General features: G+C 47.1%; 1 protein-coding gene across 1 annotated transcript; it reads right to left on the bottom strand.

Annotated features, from left to right (window-relative positions):
* Positions 1 to 15,225: 15,225 nt before the first annotated feature.
* LOC142194031 (DNA damage-regulated autophagy modulator protein 1-like) lies at positions 15,226 to 18,465 on the bottom strand. Its single transcript, XM_075263059.1, has 7 exons — positions 18,347 to 18,465; positions 17,922 to 17,989; positions 17,652 to 17,794; positions 17,147 to 17,318; positions 16,347 to 16,402; positions 15,457 to 15,543; positions 15,226 to 15,303 (listed from the first exon to the last, which is right to left on the bottom strand). Exons 1-7 carry the CDS (start codon positions 18,463 to 18,465, stop codon positions 15,226 to 15,228), a joined length of 723 nt encoding a protein of 240 aa, XP_075119160.1.
* Between the last annotated feature and the right edge of the window lie 1,164 nt (positions 18,466 to 19,629).

The raw sequence follows: 19,629 nt of genomic DNA, 5'->3' as shown, positions 1-19,629 counted from the left end.
CGGCGCTGCGGCGCCACACGCTCCCGGCTTCCCCGCTGCCTGAGGAGGTTTTTTCCGGCGGCCGGGGGAGGAACTGTATGTGCAGTTCCTTGTTTCGCCGCGGGCACTACTAGCGGTGCTCCGCGGACTTCCGCTCTTCCCGCGCATGCGCGGAAATCCGGTTCGCGCATGCGCGGACCGTCCTCCCCGCTCGGCCGGACTTTGGGAGCGCTTGAGCAGCGTTCCCACCCCGCTTTTGGGCTAAATTTAAGGGGATAGTGTTCCCCCTTCTCTCCTTCCTCCTAGCCAGCTTAGGCTAGGAATAGAATGGTGCCCCCTATCCTGGCTCTGGCCGAGGGGATGGAAGGGGCGGAGCTAAGGTCCGCCCCGCCCCCGTTTTTTCCCTATTTAATCCTGGTCTGCCCAGAGTAGGTTGCCTGTCTGCTTAGCTTGCAGGTTCCTACTCTCCCTGGGCAACCAGAAGGTAGAAGAAATTTTCCTGACACTACAGGTGCTCTGAATTCCTTCAAAGATGTCATCCTCCTCTTCAGTGGCGGATAACCCTAAAAGGAAGGCTTCCAGTAAGCGTCGCCACCTTGCCTGCGCCAAATGCGAAGTCCCCTTACCTGATGGCTACGCTTATCAATGTTGTCGCGGGTGTCGGGGTCCCCCCTCAGAAGACACTTCGGTCCGTGACGTGGTCGGTTGGGTAAGGGAATTCGTCGAGGAGTCGATGAAAGAGATGAAACTCTCAATCTCTCAATTGTCCAAGAGACCACGCCTGGATTCGCCTCCTTCTCTCCCACCGATGGAGGGTCTCCAGATCTTGGACGAGGTATCCTCGGAAGAGGACAACCTGGACCCATCTAAGCCGGTATTCTCGGTGGATAGGATGCCCAAACTGCTAAGAGTGGTTCGGGCTAAGGAGTTGGAGGAGGCGGCTGAGGAGGCTCCATCTACCTCTCTCAGAGCCTTCAGGGCGGACCCAGACTTGGTAAGAAGGCTGGAGGCTGAATGGCGGTTCCCTGAACGCCCATTTATTGCGTCTAGACGCTTTAGGTCTCTTTTTCCCCTATCCGAGGCACAATCCAGCTCCTGGGGCCCTCCGCCCAAGGTTGACATAGCCGTCTCCAAACTGTCAAAGCGCACGGTAGTACCAGCGGAGGATGGCTCTAACCTCCAAGATGTGATGGATCGCAGGGCGGAGGGGTCCCTGAGGCGTATATACGCCTCTTCCTCGGCACAGGCCTCAGTGGGCATTGCGGCTAGCGAGGTAGTCGCTAAACTGCGGTCAGACATCTCTAAGCTGGAGAGAGATATTGACTCCGGGGTCCATCGGGACGACTTGCTGTCGGCCATGACAAATATTTCCCTCATGTCTGACTATCTCTCGGAGGCGGCCTTCTACCAGGTCAAGCTGGCCGCAAGATCCATGGCATTGTCCACCGCCGCAAGGCGCCCCCTTTGGCTTAAGCCCTGGAGGGCAGATAATGCCTCCAAGTTTAATCTATGCGCCTTACCATTCGAGCCCGGCAGGCTATTTGGCAGCGAACTCGACCGGATAATGGAGGGTCTGGCCGATTCAAAGGGTAAGAACCTGCCCCAGTCCACAGGATCCAGGCAACGATCCTTTCGGGGCTACGCCCCCTCCAGAGGCATGTCTAGAGGCCAGTTCCGTAGGCGCCCCTCGGGCCCAAGAGGCGGTCGAGGTTCCTCCCGTGGTGGTGAGAAGAGATCCACCTTCTGACTGTCACGATCCCCTTGCCTGCAGGGCCAAGGTGGGGGGTCGTCTCTCCTTACATTTAACCGCCTGGCACCATCATATCCAGGATTCTTGGGTTCTCCAACTTATACGGGAAGGCTACAAGATAAGCTTCCTTTCCCTTCCTCCAGACAGATGCAGGAGGACCCGCCCTCTTCAGGGCACCAGACAACTTCATCTGCAAAGATCTGTGTTGGAGTATATCGACAAGGCTGCATTGGAACCCGTCCCTCTAAACGAACAAGGGCAAGGCGTTTACTCACCCGTGTTTCTAGTGCCAAAATCGACCGGAGGGTGGCGCATGATTATCGACCTAAGGTATGTAAATCAATTTATCCGCAAGGTCCGGTTCCGGATGGAGACCATAAGGTCGGTTCTCCCTTTCCTGCAGCCAGGAGATCTATTCGTCACCTTGGATTTGAGGGACGCATACCTCCATATTCCTATCTATCCTCCACACAGAAAATATTTACGGATTGCCACATATCTAAATGGAAGATTACATCACTTCCAGTTTACAGCTCTCCCGTTCGGTATAACTTCAGCCCCCCACACCTTTACAAAGGTAGTGGCCCCGGTCATAGCCGCCCTGCGCCTCCAGGGGATATTTATTGTCCCATATCTAGACGATTGGCTAATAAAAGCTCAGTCAAGGGAGCTCCTCGCCACGCAGTTGAGCATCACAGTGGCATTTATAAGCGAACTGGGCTGGCTAGTAAACTGGCAAAAGTCAGTAGTGGTTCCATCTACCTGGATTCAATTCCTAGGGTTCAACCTGGATTCTCTCAGTATGATGATCTCCCTGCCCTCTCCTCGAAAGGAGAAGATTGGTCGAGCGGTTCACTACCTATCCCGAACCAGGAAGGTTACAATCAGGACAGCGATGAAGGTCCTAGGTCTCATGTCCGCGACCATCGAGGCAGTTCCCTGGGCTCTATGGCATATGCGCCCGTTACAACTTGAGATCCTGAGAGTATGGAACCACAGTCCCATGGGACTTCAGAAGCCTATCCAGCTTTCCATCAGTGCCCGTCGATCACTACAATGGTGGTCCCAACTCAAAGACGGGAGGTCCACGGTCCAGACCTCCTGGACCCTGTTGACCACAGATGCCTCCCTAACAGGCTGGGGAGCGCATCTGGGGGAGACCCTAATACGGGGAACATGGAACCCGCAGGAGAGAACTCGCTCCTCCAATTGGCGAGAACTTACGGCAGTTTTTCTGGCACTACGGACTCTGACTCCCCATCTCCAAAGGAAGGCTGTCAGAGTAAGAACAGACAATTCTACAGCCGTCCAATATATCAACAAACAAGGGGGCACCAGGTCCCCCTCCTTGATGCGGGTGACCGACCTGATATTTTCATGGGCGGAGAAGAAGTTGTCCCGGCTGTCAGCGGTACATATCAAAGGCCACCTCAACGTCCTGGCAGATCAACTAAGCAGGGGACTAGTGACAACAGCCGAATGGTCCCTGTCCCCGGAAATTTTCCAACAGCTTACCAGGATATGGGGTCTCCCCGAGGTGGATCTGATGGCCACCCAACACAACGCCAAGGTGGGACGGTTTTGCTCCCTGTACCGGGACGGCAATCCCTTGGCGATCGATGCCCTGTCAATACCCTGGAGCTTCAAACTAGTATACGTTTTTCCTCCCATTCCAATGATTCCCAGGGTGTTGGCAAAACTCAGGCAGGACCAGACATCGGCCATTGTCATCATGCCGTTCTGGCCGAAAAGGGCATGGTTTACCCACCTCATGTTAATGAGTCGAGGGACCTACTGGAGGCTTCCGTGTGTCCAAAACCTGGTAACTCTAAACAGTCAGCTCTGCCAGGATCTGGACAGGTTCAACCTCACTGCCTGGAGGTTGACCGCACCGTACGTGGAGACAGAGGATTGTCCCAGGCCGTTTTAAGAACACTGGCCCACTCTAGAGCGGACTCAACCAATCGTAGTTACCAGAGGATCGCCCAAGTATTTAACGATTGGGGAGCCAGGAGGCAGTGCGATACAACATCCATCGAATCAGTCCTGGAGTTTTTACAAGAAGGGTTGGACAAGGGATTGTCCCCAGCCACCTTGAGAGTACATGTCTCGGCGTTATCCGCTCTATTGGGGACTAGACTGTCTCAGAATCCTCTTATAAGGCAATTCCAGAAAGGGGCCTCCAGGCTCCGACCCCCGGTTCGGCCCCCGGCTCCCCAATGGGACTTAGCTGCGGTCCTGCAAGGGCTATGTGGCCCTCCATTTGAACCTTTAGCTGAAGTGGACTTCAAGTACCTCTCTTGGAAGGTGACCTTTTTGCTGGCAATCACATCTGCCAAGCGAGTGGGTGAGCTCCAGGCCTTGGCGGCATCAGAGCCATACACAGTCTTTTTTCCAGACAGAGTCCAGCTTAGGTTTGTTCAAGGTTTTCTGCCCAAGGTTCCGTCAGTGGAAAATATAAACCAGACTATAACCTTGCCCACCTTTTTCCCCTCTCCTTCCTCGGAGTGGGAGGAGAAGATGCACAGTCTGGATCTTGTGCGAACATTGCAAATATACCTGGACCGAACAGGCCCATTCCGTAAGTCAGAAAACCTGCTCATCAATTTTTTTGGTCACAACAGAGGGGTTAAGGCGTCCAAACCTACTCTGTCAAGGTGGATCAGAGAAGCCATCTCAGTGGCCTTGCAGACACAAGGGCTGCAGGTTCCGGAATTTTTGCGAGCCCACGCTACCAGGTCGGTGGCTGCATCATGGGCAGAGAGGCAGTCCCTCTCAGTAGACCAAATCTGTGCGGCTGCATCTTGGTCTTCCCACTTGACGTTCGCCAGACACTATAGGTTAGACTGGCATGTTTCCAAGGCAAAATCTTTTGGTTATTCTATCCTGACCTCTGCTTGTCAGGATCGCCCTCCCTAGAAGGGGTATTACTTGTTAAATCCCCATCTTGTGCTGCTGTTTGGGCGTAGGGGGAATGGAAGATTATGTAGATAATCTGTTTTCCCTTAGCCCAAATAGCAGCACAAAGCTCCCTCCCTTTCTTGTTAAAGGATAAATTATTATAGTCGGTATGGTACTTGGAGACTAACACAGGGAGGGGGAGGTCTCCTGGACCTTTTATGGGAGGGTAACTAGTTAGTTTATTAAAAGTTCCACCTGTCCTAACAGTACACAGGGGCAGGAATACCCCATCCTGTGCTGCTGTTTGGGCTAAGGGAAAACAGATTATCTACATAATCTTCCATTCAGATCATTTGAGAGTTGTTTTGAGTAGCCCATGATGCCACTCTTCAGAGGAGATTCAAATAGGAGATCAACTTGCAATTGGCCACCTTAAATACCTTTTCTTATGATTGGATACATCTGGTTATGAAGTTCAAAGCTCACTGAGGTTACAAAACCAATTTTGTGCTTCAGTAAGTCAGTAAAAAGTAGTTAGGGGAATTCAAATCAATAAAATGATAAGGGTGCCCATACTTTTGCACCGGTCAAATTTTGGTTTAATGCATATTGCACATTTTCTGTTAGTACAATAAACCTCATTTCAATCCTGAAATATTACTGTGTCCATCAGTTATTAGATATATCAAACTGAAATGGCTGTTGCAAACACCAAAATATTTAGAACAAAAAATGATTAAGATTAATAGGGGTGCCCAAACTTTTTCATAGGACTGTACATGGTTCAACCAATCGAATGTAGGTTACATGGATATCAAAACTCATGAGATTCTTTCTGTCTGTAACATTGTGTGACACAAGATGTCGTTGGACTTAAATGATAGGGTGAATGAAACGCAGGACTACCGCAGATTTGTATCTATAATGAAAGGTAAGTATAGACTTCTTAGAGCTGATTGATTCAAAAGGCTAAATTATGTGATTGCAGGAGCCTATGGGTTATGTAGAATTACTAAAGTTCTCTGCATTAAACCGCAATATAAGAGGTGGCTATTGATGTTTTCACAAACAGATATATATTAGAAAGAATTGATTCCTTTCTTGCTATGTGGGATGTATCAGACATCCGAGCAGATATATCAGAGCAAATACGCGATGTTGCTAAGTACATAATACTAAATGGTGCCTAAATTTTCTGCTGAACAATACATTCATGCAGGGTATCCCTTGGACTTTATAGCTAAATCACAGTTTAAAAGTATGTACTAATATTTTTTTCCTGTGACGTTCACTGCATTTTCCCTGCTCTTCATTCATAGCATTCAGGCTATGAATAAGGAAACATACAGAGCGTCTCTGAAACGCGTTAGCGTTTTTGAACAACATATGGGGAATTTTTAAACATCATATGTCCTTTATTTGAATTTTATGATGTCAGTTTGAAAAAATAAAAGCTAAGTTTTATGGAATCACCGCTTTACTGGATATTGTCTATGCTGTGCAGATAGATAGATTAGTGTCACCAGACCCTAACCTATCTATCTGCAGGGTTGGGGTGATATGCTGGTTCTGGTGACACTAACCTATCTATCTGCAGGGTTGGGGTGATATGCTGGTTCTGGTGACACTAACCTATCTATCTGCAGGGCTGTGGTGATATACTGGTTCTGGTGACACTAACCTATCTATCTGTAGGGCTGGGGTGATATACTGGATCTGGTGACACTAACCCATCTATCTACAGGGCTGGGGTGATATGCTGGTTCTGGTGACACTAACCTATCTATCTGCAGGGCTGTGGTGATATACTGGTTCTGGTGACACTAACCTATCTATCTGCAGGCCTGGGGTGATATGCTGGGTCTGGTGACAGTAACCCTATCTATCTGCAGGGCTGGGGTGATATGCTGGTTCTGGTGACACTAACCTATCTATCTGCAGGGCTGGGGTGATATGCTGGTCCTGGTGACACTAACCTATCTATCTGCAGGGCTGGGGTGATATGCTGGTTCTGGTGACAGTAACCTATCTATCTGCAGGGCTGGGGTGATATACTGGTTCTGGTGACACTAACCTATCTATCTGCAGGGCTGGGGTGATATGCTGGTTCTGGTGACACTAACCTATCTATCTGCAGGACTGGGGTGATATGCTGGTTCTGGTGACAGTAACCTATCTATCTGCAGGGCTGGGGTGATATGCTGGTTCTGGTGATACTAACCCATCTATCTGCAGGGCTGGGGTGATATGCTGGTTCTGGTGATACTAACCTATCTATCTGCAGGGCTGGGGTGATATGCTGGTCCTGGTGACAATAACCTATCTATCTGCAGAGTTGGGGTGATATACTGGTTCTGGTGACACTAACCTATCTATCTGCAGGGCTGGGGTGATATGCTGGTTCTGGTGACACTAACCTATCTATCTGCAGGGCTGGGGTGATATGCTGGTTCTGGTGACAGTAACCTATCTATCTGCAGGGCTGGGGTGATATGCTGGTTCTGGTGACACTAACCCATCTATCTGCAGGGCTGGGGTGATATGCTGGTTCTGGTGACACTAACCTATCTATCTGCAGGGCTGGGGTGATATGCTGGTTCTGGTGACACTAACCCATCTATCTGCAGGGCTGGGGTGATATGCTGGTTCTGGTGACACTAACCTATCTATCTGCAGGGCTGGGGTGATATGCTGGTTCTGGTGACACTAACCCATCTATCTGCAGGGCTGGGGTGATATGCTGGTTCTGGTGACACTAACCTATCTATCTGCAGGGCTGGGGTGATATGCTGGTTCAGGTGACACTAACCTATCTATCTGTAGGGCTGGGGTGATATGCTGGTTCTGGTGACACTAACCTATCTATCTGCAGGGCTGGGGTGATATGCTGGTTCTGGTGACAGTAACCTATCTATCTGTAGGGCTGGGGTGATATGCTGGTTCTGGTGAGACTAACCTATCTATCTGCAGGGCTGGGGTGATATACTGGTTCTGGTGACAGTAACCTATCTATCTGCAGTGCTGGGGTGATATGCTGGTTCTGGTGACACTAACCTATCTATCTGCAGGGCTGGGGTGATATGCTGGTTCTGGTGACAATAACCTATCTATCTGCAGGGCTGGGGTGATATGCTGGTTCTGGTGACACTAACCTATCTATCTGTAGGGCTGGGGTGATATGCTGGTTCTGGTGAGACTAACCTATCTATCTGCAGGACTGGGGTGATATGCTGGTTCTGGTGACAGTAACCTATCTATCTGCAGTGCTGGGGTGATATGCTGGTTCTGGTGACAGACTCTCTTTACATGGAGGTATTCTGGTTATTAAAACACTGGGGGTCTGCAGAACTCCGAGAGCTGAATTTCCCTGTGTTAGTAATGTGTATTTTCTGATAAAACATAACTTAAATAGTTCAGTGAATAAAACAAAATCCTTACTTCTGAGAGAAATAATCCATTGTAAATGTTAAAGGGTTTGTACAAAGGACACAGGGCGATTCCTGCAGAACATTTTATCCCGAAAAGTCTGGATAAAGTTAGTTTCCATAGAAACTACTCTTTGCTTTTTACATAACTCATTATGCACAATCCACTGTAGATAAGATGTAATAATGAACCTAATGGCAAGTTCTCTTAAGGCGACGGCTACACTGAGACTTATTTTTGTAGCCCTGACAATTGAATTTAACTATGAGAGACAGCTCAAGAGTATTGCATACAATGCAGGGTATTTCTGAGTTGGAATCAAGAGCACTCCAACAAGTCTTAGTCCTAGCCTTAGACCCCAAGCACATGACTGAGCCTTAGACCCCATGCCCATGACTGAGCCTTAGACCCCATGCCCATGACTGAGCCTTAGACCCCATGCCCATGACTGAGCCTTAGACCCCATGCCCATGACTGAGCCTTAGACCCCATGCCCATGACTGAGCCTTAGACCCCATGCCCATGACTGAGCCTTAGACCCCATGCCCATGACTAAGCCTTAGACCCCATGACTGAGTGTTAGGATTGGGTCCCGCAGGGTTCTCTCTCAGCGCACTGCGCCACCTGCGGGTCAATCTAACTCTGGCCCTCAGCCTCGGGTAGTGAGGTGTCTGGAGTGTAAGTCCAGCTTTCGCCCTACTGAGCATGCTCAGACTTTTTGGAGCTGCTCACAAGCCAAGTGCCATTTCTTCCCTATTGAGCATGAGCAGTGAGGTCATGGCTAACTACCCTATTGGGCAGGGAATTCCCTTTAAATAGTGTGAGCCGATGCCCGCCCGGCGCTCACACTTTGACTGAAGTTTGTTATGACAGTACATCAGGGCTAGGCTCCAGTATCCAGGCAGGTGTTCGGGCTAGGCTCCAGTATCCAGGCAGGTGTTCAGACTAGGCCTCTGTGTGGGGTTTCTTTAGCCTCTATCTGTTCTGTAGTTAGTACCTATTAATCCTGGACTGTCAGCCCTACACTAGGCTAGGAGCGGTGGGCTCTGTTCCAGCCTGAGGCGTTGACAGCAGGTGTGGTCTCTGAGTTAGCCTCTTTATACTGTCAAACTTCCTTTGCACTCATAGTTGTTGCAGGTGCATGGTTTGTTGCTGACCAGGGGTGATGGTTAACCCTTGGCAGCCTTGCTTTTTCAGCTGTACTGTGTACCTGTCCAGTGAGGTTAACTGGCAGGGTGTTGTTGCAGCTTGTTCACATTGTGTACCACATGACTGCCAGTGCAGTTTAACTGGTAGCACGCTGTTCAGACTTACAGCCGCCCATCTGGGCCTGTGGACCTCGCTGCAGTGTCTGCAGACTAGCGGTTCTGTAGTTAAAGTTTATTATTTTTTATATATATATATATATATATATATATATATATATATATATACACGGAACCGTAATACTGAGCCTTAGACCCCATGACTGAGCCTTAGACCCCATGCCCATGACTGAGCCTTAGACCCCAAGCACATGACTGAGCCTTAGACCCCATGCCCATGACTGAGCCTTAGACCCCATGCCCATGACTGAGCCTTAGACCCCATGCCCATGACTGAGCCTTAGACCCCATGCCCATGACTGAGCCTTAGACCCCATGCCCATGACTGAGCCTTAGACCCCATGCCCATGACTGAGCCTTAGACCCCATGCCCATGACTGAGCCTTAGACCCCATGCCCATGACTGAGCCTTAGACCCCATGACTGAGCCTTAGACCCCAAGCACATGACTGAGCCTTAGACCCCATGCCCATGACTGAGCCTTAGACCCCATGCCCATGACTGAGCCTTAGACCCCATGCCCATGACTGAGCCTTAGACCCCATGACTGAGCCTTAGACCCCATGCCCATGACTGAGCCTTAGACCCCATGACTGAGCCTTAGACCCCCATGACCAGATGTGAACCATGAGTTTCTGCCGCCTGAGGCGGACGTCAGAAAGCCGCCGCCCCCCCCCCCACTCCCTGAGTGGAAGGGGATGGGCGGGGCCGAGCAGAGGGGGCAGGGCCGTGTGGAGGGGGCAGAGCCTAGTGGAGCCAGCATCTTTAGCAGGCAGGGAGAGGACCTGCTCTCTGCCTGAGCGTGAGGGGTGGCCTCCCCAATCCACCGCTCAGTGACGGTGACCCTTGTCCTGGACTGGGTTAGGTCAGCAAAAATGCCGCCCTCCCTGGGGCCCTGGCATAGCGCCGCCTGAAGCGGTCCCTTCAGGTCGCCTCATGGGAGGTGCGGCGCTGCCCATGACTGAGCCTTAGACCCCATGCATATGACTGAGCCTTAGATCACATGCACATGACTGAGTGTGCATGGGGCCGAGTATGCAGTGGAATGCAGTCGGATGACACTCGGAGTGCCCTCTGTGATGCATCCATGTCTATAGGGTTTCCAATCTGTTCCATTCCAGTGACACGGAGCAAGATAGGACCTGCTTTGTAATCATCTATGTGCAGCGGAATGGAGTATATTGGAAGCCCCCATAGACATGAACGCACCACAAAATGCTCTAAAATCAATCTCATCTGTCACTGTAGGGTGTCATCCAACTACATTCCGGTGCAAACTTGACCCACATCAGATGCACACTTGTCTACATAGAGTCTTAGGGTGCATTCACACGGAGTAAAATGGAGTGTAATTTGGAGTGTAATTTTTACACGTGTAAAAAATTTACGCGCGTATTTTGGAGCGTTTTTTTACACGTGGCGTTTACGGAGCGTGTTTTTCTACACGCGTAAACGCTCCAAAAAATGTTCCGTAAACGCCACATGTAAAAAAAACGCTCCAAAATACACGTGTACATTTTTTACACGTGTAAAAATTAAACTCCAAATTACACTCCATTTTACTCCGTGTGAATGCACCCTTAGGGTGCATTCAGACTACGTAACGCCGGGCGTGTATGAGAGCCGTACACGCCGGCATTACGGCAGACTGCCGAACACTTCCCATTCACTTCAATGGGAGCGCTCGTAAACGCCGCTGTTACGAGCGCTCCCATTGAAGTGAATGGGAAGTGTTCGGCAGTCTGCCGTAATGCCGGCGTGTACGGCTCTCATACACGCCCGGCGTTACGTAGTCTGAATGCACCCTTAGTGTTGGAAAAAGTGAATCAGGGTCATTCTCGTGTTTATCCACTAGATGGCAGCATTAGTACAGATTCTGTATGCAATAATAGGACTGAGATACCTGTTAGGACACAAGGACTTCATATAGAATAATCTTCTGTAACAGACTAAAGACTACACAGTCAAATTCTAACCTGCACAAAGCCATGTTATTACTATATACACAGAACCAATATCATTCCATACACCTAATGCCATTGGAATAGGCCCAACCTATATTTGTAGCTTATATTTCTGGCAGGTATATACTTTGTTAGGCAGCTATTGGGAAATGTGAATTACATGAATTACAACCTGTGCTTTTTATTGGCACTGTTGTGGGGTGCACATGACTTTTTGATCACTTTTTATAGCATATTTTGTAAGGTGAGATGGCGAAAAATCCCTACTTCCGGTGTTTTTCTCCTGATGTTCACTGTGTATATTAAATATTGTTTCAGTTTTATTGTACAGATTGTTACGAACGCAATGATACCAAATATGCATGGTTTTTATGCTGTGCTGTCACCCACAAGGATGCCTATACCTCGCATAGAGGAGTCTCTGGGGCATGTTGTCAGCGCTGAAGAAGTGAGGCCTGATCCTTATAAAATGGCTGCTATGGAAGAATGGCCTACATCTACTACAGTGTTAAGAGGTCAGGAGCTTCTTTGGATTTACAGGTTACTACAGGGGGTTTATACCAAAGTTTGCCCAAATCTCTGAGCCTCTACAGGGGGTCATCCTAAGGAGGAGCTGAGGAAGAAGATTGATTGGGGGGGAAAGACAAGAGACAGCATTCTTGAGACTGAAACGCTTGCTAATTGAGCCACCTGTCCTGGGCTACCAGGATTACAAGTTACCATTTTGGCTGAACACTGATGCCAGCTCCAAGGTATTGGGTGCCATGATCTATCGGCTAAGACTACTGCTAAGAACTTCTGGAAGTCCTTCCTCTTTCCCTAAGACTGTCCTGAGAAGATCCTCACAGACTGGGGTTCAGCCTTTGAGTATCAGCTGTTCCTGGAACACTGCACCCTGTATGACTGCAAGAAGTTGCACACTACTTCTTACCACCCACAGGGCAATGGTCTTTGTGAGAAGATGAATCAGACTCTTCTTGGGCTTCTCAGGACTTTGTCACCCTCCAGCCGAGCAGATTGGCCATTGCAGTTACCTGAGCTACCAGTAGAACAACCAGAAGAAGCCGCAGTTGGCCCACAGGAATCACTTGAAGGTGTGTCTGCAGGTGGACCCTACACCCTCAGTGCTGTCTCCTTCCCCTGAGGAGGTCCTCATTTCAGAGATAGGTCATAGAAGTTCGGTAAGAACCACCCTTTAAATTTACTTAAAATAGTGTATATCATTGTCAGGGCTCCTGGGAACCTTCCCTTACCTCTTTTAGGCCTCCTCTCAGAGACAATGAGATGAGGCAGCCAGGGTCAGGCATCAGCGGTGACATGGGCATCTTGATTGTCATGACAGTTGGCTTTCCCATGTTACAACTGATGGTCGGACGCTGCAAATTGCATAAAAGAGGTAAGGGGAAGTAAGAATGTATGAAATACCTCAGCCTCCTTCTATTATACTCTGACTCATCTGACCCGAGTCTCCATTTATTCGGTTTTGTACAAAACCAAACATTTTTAAATATTCAGGTTGAACCCAGTTACTACTTGTCAGGTCGCCCATCTCGGCTCCTCATAGAATTAAATGTAAAGACTGATATAGAGACTTGTATATATCTCCTGCTTCAGAGACTAATGTCACATGTGCTGCAGTCATAATAGTGCTATTAGTATTAGAAACACCGATAGGAGCTCATGTATGAAAGCTTATACAGCCATAGGTCAGACCGCCCAGCAAGACCCTGCACAGCAACTTGTGATAAACACTCAGGTACCTTTACCATTTTATTAATATAGGTTATTGATCAGCCCTTTTAAATGACTGTTTATAACTATTTTACATGGCATTTATTACCGTATTTTTCGGACTATAAGACGCACTTTTTTTCCTCCCAATATGGGAGGAAAATGTGTGTGCGTCTTATAGTCCGAATGCAGCGTGCGCAGCGTCTGTGTCCCGTCTGTGCGAATGAAAAGGAGAGCAGCACGGTGCCTGCCTGGTCTGCCCCTCCTTCCCTGTCTGTGTCACGTCATTGCAGGAGCGAGATATGAGAGACAGGGAAGTAGGGGCGGGCCAGACAGGTGAAGGAGGCGTGGTTTCAAGCTTGCAGAGAAAACCACGCCTCCTTCTCCCGTCTGGCCCGCCCCTCCTTCACTGCCTCTCAGATCTGGCTCCTGCAATGAAGCCACACAGACAGGGAAGGAGGGGCGGGCCAGACGGGAGGAGGCGTGGTTTTCTCGGCAAGCTTGAAACCACGCCTCCTTCACCCGTCTGGCCCGCTCTTACTTCCCTGCCTGTGTGGCTTCATTGCAGGAGCCAGATCTGAGAGGCAGTGAAGGAGGGACGAGCCAGACGGGTGAAAGAGGCGTGTTTTCAAGTTTGCTTAGAAAACCACACCTCCTTCAACCATCTGGCCCGCCCCTTTTTCTCTTCTTGCATAGCTTCACTGCAGGGTGTCTCTTTCCATCCATGGATGCATGAAACAATTTTAATTAAAACAATATATATATATATATATATATATATATATATATATACACATATATATAAATATATATATATGTATGTATATATATATATTTATGTATATATATATATATATATATATATATGTTCAAATCACCCCCATATCCCTAGAATACATATAAAACAAAAACATTACTGTTGAAACACATACACATTTGGTATCCCTGTGTCCGAAAACCCCCGGTTCTATTTACATTGGTGAAATATTATTAGATTATTAAATATTTTACCAATTTTTTTTGCTTAAATTTTTTTTTTCCCTATTTTCCTCCTCTAAAACCTTAGTGCGTCTTATGGTCCGGTGTGTCTTATAGTCCGAAAAATACGGTATATGAGATATTTTGTTCCATCTCCTTATATTTGGTGGTTGTAATAAATAATAAGTTCTGCATACGGGATTTTTTTTTTTTTTTTTGCCAAATCCAACACGTTTATTTGTTATTTAGGCACAGAATAGGAAGCTTTCTTCTGGCACTGGTCTATGGCTGGTGTGAGATGGCACAGGACTTCCAGTAGTCAGTGGCCGATACCGTCAGGCACAGGACACTGCCTTCCAGAAGCCCATAGCCAGTAGGAGAAGCTTCGGGAAGTGCAGGTTTGGCAGGTTTAATGCACTTCAGTGGAGAAAGGATTGTCCTAGATTCTGCGAAGAAAGGATCATCGGCCGATTACTCCTATAAGAAGACAAATACACATGTGTAAGAAGCAGCTCATAACATACATACATATATACTATACAACTGTGGGGTGGCGGATATAAAGATAATGATAATGTATATAGTGCGTGTTCCCAGAAAAGAAGGAGATTCTTTGTAATATGTTTCCAACCTATTAATCCCTTAAAACAGATGCAGCCAATTTTGGGACATGTCAGCACTTCTATGTGGTATAGTGTACAGGGACCGTCCACACTCCTATATAGTATACTATAGAGCTGGGCTCAGTAACCTCTGGGCTTGTGAAGATGGGAAGTATAGTTTCACAACAGCTGGATACTCAAAGGTTTCTGATCCCAGCTATAGAGGATCTAGAGGACCTATCAGATCCCTGCTATAAAGGACCTATCAGATCCCTGCTATAGAGGACCTATCAGATCCCTGCTATAGAGGACCTATCAGATCCCTGCTATAGAGGACCTATCAGATCCCTGCTATAGAGGACCTATCAGTTGTCCGGTGTGGTGTAGTACATAGGACCTTCCAGCTCTCCAGTATTGTGCAGTTGTCCAATGTGTGTCCTCCTGAAGTATATATCCCCCCAGTATAGACCTACATACAGGTCAATGGTTGTGATAAATAGACTCACCAGCTCAATGTCTTTTGCAGGAATACATTGCAGTGATTTCCTTTATCTTACCCTAGAGTCTTATTAGGGGTTTTCAGGGTCCTGGGCTGGTTCTCTCAGGCTGATGGAGACACCTTCTCGGGACAACCTTAAAGATAAATGCTGAGAGGAAAAAAAGAAGAAAATACTTTGCATCAGAAACGCTCTTATGAATATAGATCTGATTTATATGTGAAGTGGGCATTTCTGTTTTAGGGAGAAATTGTCATCTTCTACATATGTGGAGCACATGAGACACGTCACACATCTACTCACCTGGAAATCTGTATAATTGGTCAGTTGTTGAATTACGAGGCAGAACATCTGAACCCACTCGACCACCATGCCTGCATCAGAGATGACCTACAGAAGAGAAGGGGAGAGAACAGCAGATATTAGTGCCCAGATTTACTCACCATTGTCTGCTGTGGATTGAGATAGAAGGAAATCTTATCCACCAAGAGATTCCAATTTACTGTTAAAGGGATCCTATCATTGGGAAACTCTATTTTCACTACAGCACATCGGAATAACCTTTAGAAAGACTATTCTTCTCCTGCCTTTATTTTTCTGCTCTACGCTGTTGTTTTGGAGAGTTTTCTTATTTCTTCTTTATTCAAACGAGTCTTCAGAAAGCACTGAGGGCGTCCCCTGTTCCTTAAGCACACGCTCCTCCGAAGATCCAGCATCGCCTCTCCGCAGCATTAGCACCTGCCGATTCTGTGTTCAGAATTCAAATTCCGCACATGCTCAGTCAGCTCTGCCATTTCACATTGGACAGAGGCAACTGAGCACGTGTGGGTTTTGAATCCCAAACACAGAATCGGCGGGTGATGATGATGCGGAGAGGCATCAGCACAAGAAGAGAGAGGCGGCGCTGGATATTCGGAGGAGCGTGTGCCTTGAGCAGAGGGGACACCCCAGCACTTTCTGAGCACAGGAGGAACGCCGTCTGTGCTTTCTGAAGACTCATTTGTATAATGAAAAAATAAGAAAATTCTCCAAAATGGTGGCATAGAACAGAAAAATAAAGGTAGGAGAAGAATAGTCTTTCTAAAGGTTATTTTGATGTGCGGTTAGTGAAAATAGGGTTTCCCAATGATAGAATCCCCTTAAACATGATGTATATGGATAATACAAGATGGTGGAAAGTGAAATAAACTCACCTGCTTATGGTTGTCAGGGATTAGATGGAGGTAAAAACTGGACATGACTCCACTGACTGGAAGGACAAGTCAAGGAAAAGTAACAGAATTCTAATATTATAGTATTTCCTATATTCACTGCCTAAATTGGGAAAAACATCTAGGGGGAACTCTGGAATAATTATATACTAAAACCGGGGACGTCACCAAGTAGGCCTGAAGCCTTCTGGAGCCAGGAGAGGTAAGTAAGGGTGCATGCACACTACGTAACGCCGGGCGTGTATGAGAGCCGTACACGCCGGCGTTACAGCAGACTGCCGAACACTTCCCATTCACTTCAATGGGAGCGCTCGTAACAGCGGCGTTTACGAGCGCTCCCATTGAAGTGAATGGGAAGTGTTCGGCAGTCTGCTGTAACGCCGGCGTGTACGGCTCTCATACACGCCCGGCGTTACGTAGTGTGCATGCACCCTAACAATGTTTTTATGTTCCTTCACCTCTCCTAGCCTACCATCAATATTAGAGATGAGTGAACACTATTCGGAACAGCCGTTCCGAATAGCACGCTCCCATAGAAATGAATGGAAGCGGCCGCTTCACCCCCCGCGTGCCGGCTACATCCATTCATTTCTATGGGAGTGTGCTATTCGGAACGGCTGTTCCGAATAGTGTTCGCTCATCTCTAATCATTATACTATTGAGGTCTGAAAAGACCCTGGGTACAATGATAGTGGTGTTTGTGATACCGTACCGGTATGTGAATAAGGCCATAATCTCCTCCCCTCAGTATCACTTACTACCAGTTATACATAAAAGGATACAGAATAGCATTAGTACAGATGTCACTGAGGTCAGAGCCAGTCTAATATGGCACATTCGCCGACTGCTGAAGGACCTCTTATACAGGAGAATCGCTTGACATAAGTTGAAAATGTCAGCACATCCAAAACCGAGTCCTGAGCCAATATCGTGAGCTGTAAGGTTGACATTCACCTAGAATGGAAATACAGATATATGTTATCAATGAGGCTGTCATGGAGATCTAACACTATGTAACAGCAGGAGCTGAAGGGTTAAGTGTAAATATACAGGGGAAATAAAAACTGATAGGGTTAATTATGATTTATACTTATAGACATCAGGGGGCCCCACTGTAATGAAGAGGGAATAAAAAAATCCAAAAACTACAGATATTTAACACAGTATAAACTATACTAAATATATATATATATATATATACACATATATACTGACTGTCAGACAATGTTCACTCTCTATATTACATGACATATGATTGAATATTTCCAATAAAACAAGATAACTAACCGGAAATACAGCATTCAGGGCGGACCCAATACAGGATATCCATCCTATGGCGAGTAGTATTCGCTGGCCTATGAGATGTCGCTTCTCCGATGGTTCAGTCCGAATTATCATGAACTTGTATTGGAGGAGAACGATGCCAGCTCCTGTAATAGACAATACATGTTATCAGTCAGAGATTTCTATAGGTCACTTCTATAGACACCTGTACAATCTCCAGTCATGGCCGCCGGTCAGTGCTGATGTTTTCACCCTATTAGAAGCTCCACTTACCCAGAATGGAAGACACCATGAAGACCACCGTGTAGATCACGGACTCGGGCAGCCGAGCTGCTGTCGCACTGTGAAAGAGAATAAAATATTGGGTGTTAGTAGGACACAAGCGGTGGAATTGTCACATCTCATCCCTATCTATAACTCTCCCCTCCCCCATACTATCCGCTGACTATCCTTTAACTCAATCACTGCCACTTTTTTTTAGCATATGTGATGGCTGCAGGTTATGAATAACCTCCGACCCTTTACCTGCCCCTACATATACTCTACACCCAATGATAGATTCCCTTTCTCAGATATAGAGGTGCAGTACATGAAAAAGGGAGTCAAATAAAATGATTATTTCTGACATTTACAATAATAGATACAAATATTAATCTGATAATAACAAGAATCAGGAATCTCGCCCCATCCCCTCTTACCTGATGTACGGATGTGTTTCATGCCCTAATATTACCGTTACGGCAAACAGGGTACTGAGACCCAATAGCATCCATATGGACCACAGGATAGGCAGGAACGCCAAACCCCGGATTTCCATGACGCAAAGTAGGTAGATTCGCTAAATAAATCGCTGCTTTATAGCACACTATCTCTTTCTCTGTAGCTACAGATAAGAAGACTGTGGGAATGGCAGGCAGAGGATTTTATAGGCTCGGAACTCGATGAGGTCACAAGAATTTTGTGATGTCATAGGTTCTCTTGCCATTGTTCCATCACTCCACATGCAGCCTGAAGCTGATTGGTGCTCAGTATTGTAGATCTTGTCACATCTATCCTAATATGCATATTGTATAAGAGAATCTCCTGCACATTGTAGTGTAATAGCTGCTATATCTATATTCATTTACAGGATTGTATAATACCCTGAGCCACGCTGACCCTAAAAGACAGAAAAACCCACAACTCCTTGTATGTGGATATCGTCATATTTCTCTGTAATCTCTAATCCAACATGTGGTTATTGGGCAAAGGAAACTGATTAATAAAAAGCTGTGAAACCGCCCCTGACACGCTGCGTATAGAGCTGTCTATAGAAGAACATATAGTGACTACGAGGCTCAGCCCAGAATAATCCCACAATAAGACACAAGAATAAACCATAGAAATCCCTCATCTGTATTATGTGTATTCCAGGGAGCGCAGATGGTGAATACATGTACAGGGAGCCGCGCGGTCACCTCTATGGGGGCAGATTCTATAGATGGTGATACATTGGGCATCTTTCTAATGTACTTTATGTCTCAGTTTCACCATTTTCAAGATCCTTTGTACCCCCTTATACGTAGCCATTTCAATGGGTGACCCACTTTTATATTCAGATCTCCTGGCCCCAAAGTAGGATGCCGCCTGTGTGGGAAGTGTATTGCCTGCAAGAATGTAGATAATACAATCGAGTTCTAGAACAGTGACCAGAGCCGCAGATATACTATTAACTGTAATTTATATTGTCAGACTGTAGGTGTGAAATATTTCTCCACATGTCCTTATGGATTAATAGAAATGGGAATAAAGTAGCCCATCTTGTTACCCAATTTCTCCCGAGCACAGAAATGCCTCATTTGTGATCAAAAACCGCTGTTTGGGCACAGAGGAGGGCTCAGAAGTGAAGGAGTGTTATTTCTCTTTTGGAGCTCTGATTTTACACAAATGATTTATAGGTGCCATGTTGCATTTGCAGAGCCCTAGAGGTGCCATAACAGTG

This window comes from Leptodactylus fuscus, chromosome 2 (genome assembly GCF_031893055.1).
Source record: "Leptodactylus fuscus isolate aLepFus1 chromosome 2, aLepFus1.hap2, whole genome shotgun sequence".
Classification (NCBI taxonomy): Eukaryota; Metazoa; Chordata; class Amphibia; order Anura; family Leptodactylidae; genus Leptodactylus; species Leptodactylus fuscus.
The sequence above is the reverse complement of the archived record's forward strand: the minus strand, read 5'-3'. Positions and strand labels throughout refer to the sequence as shown.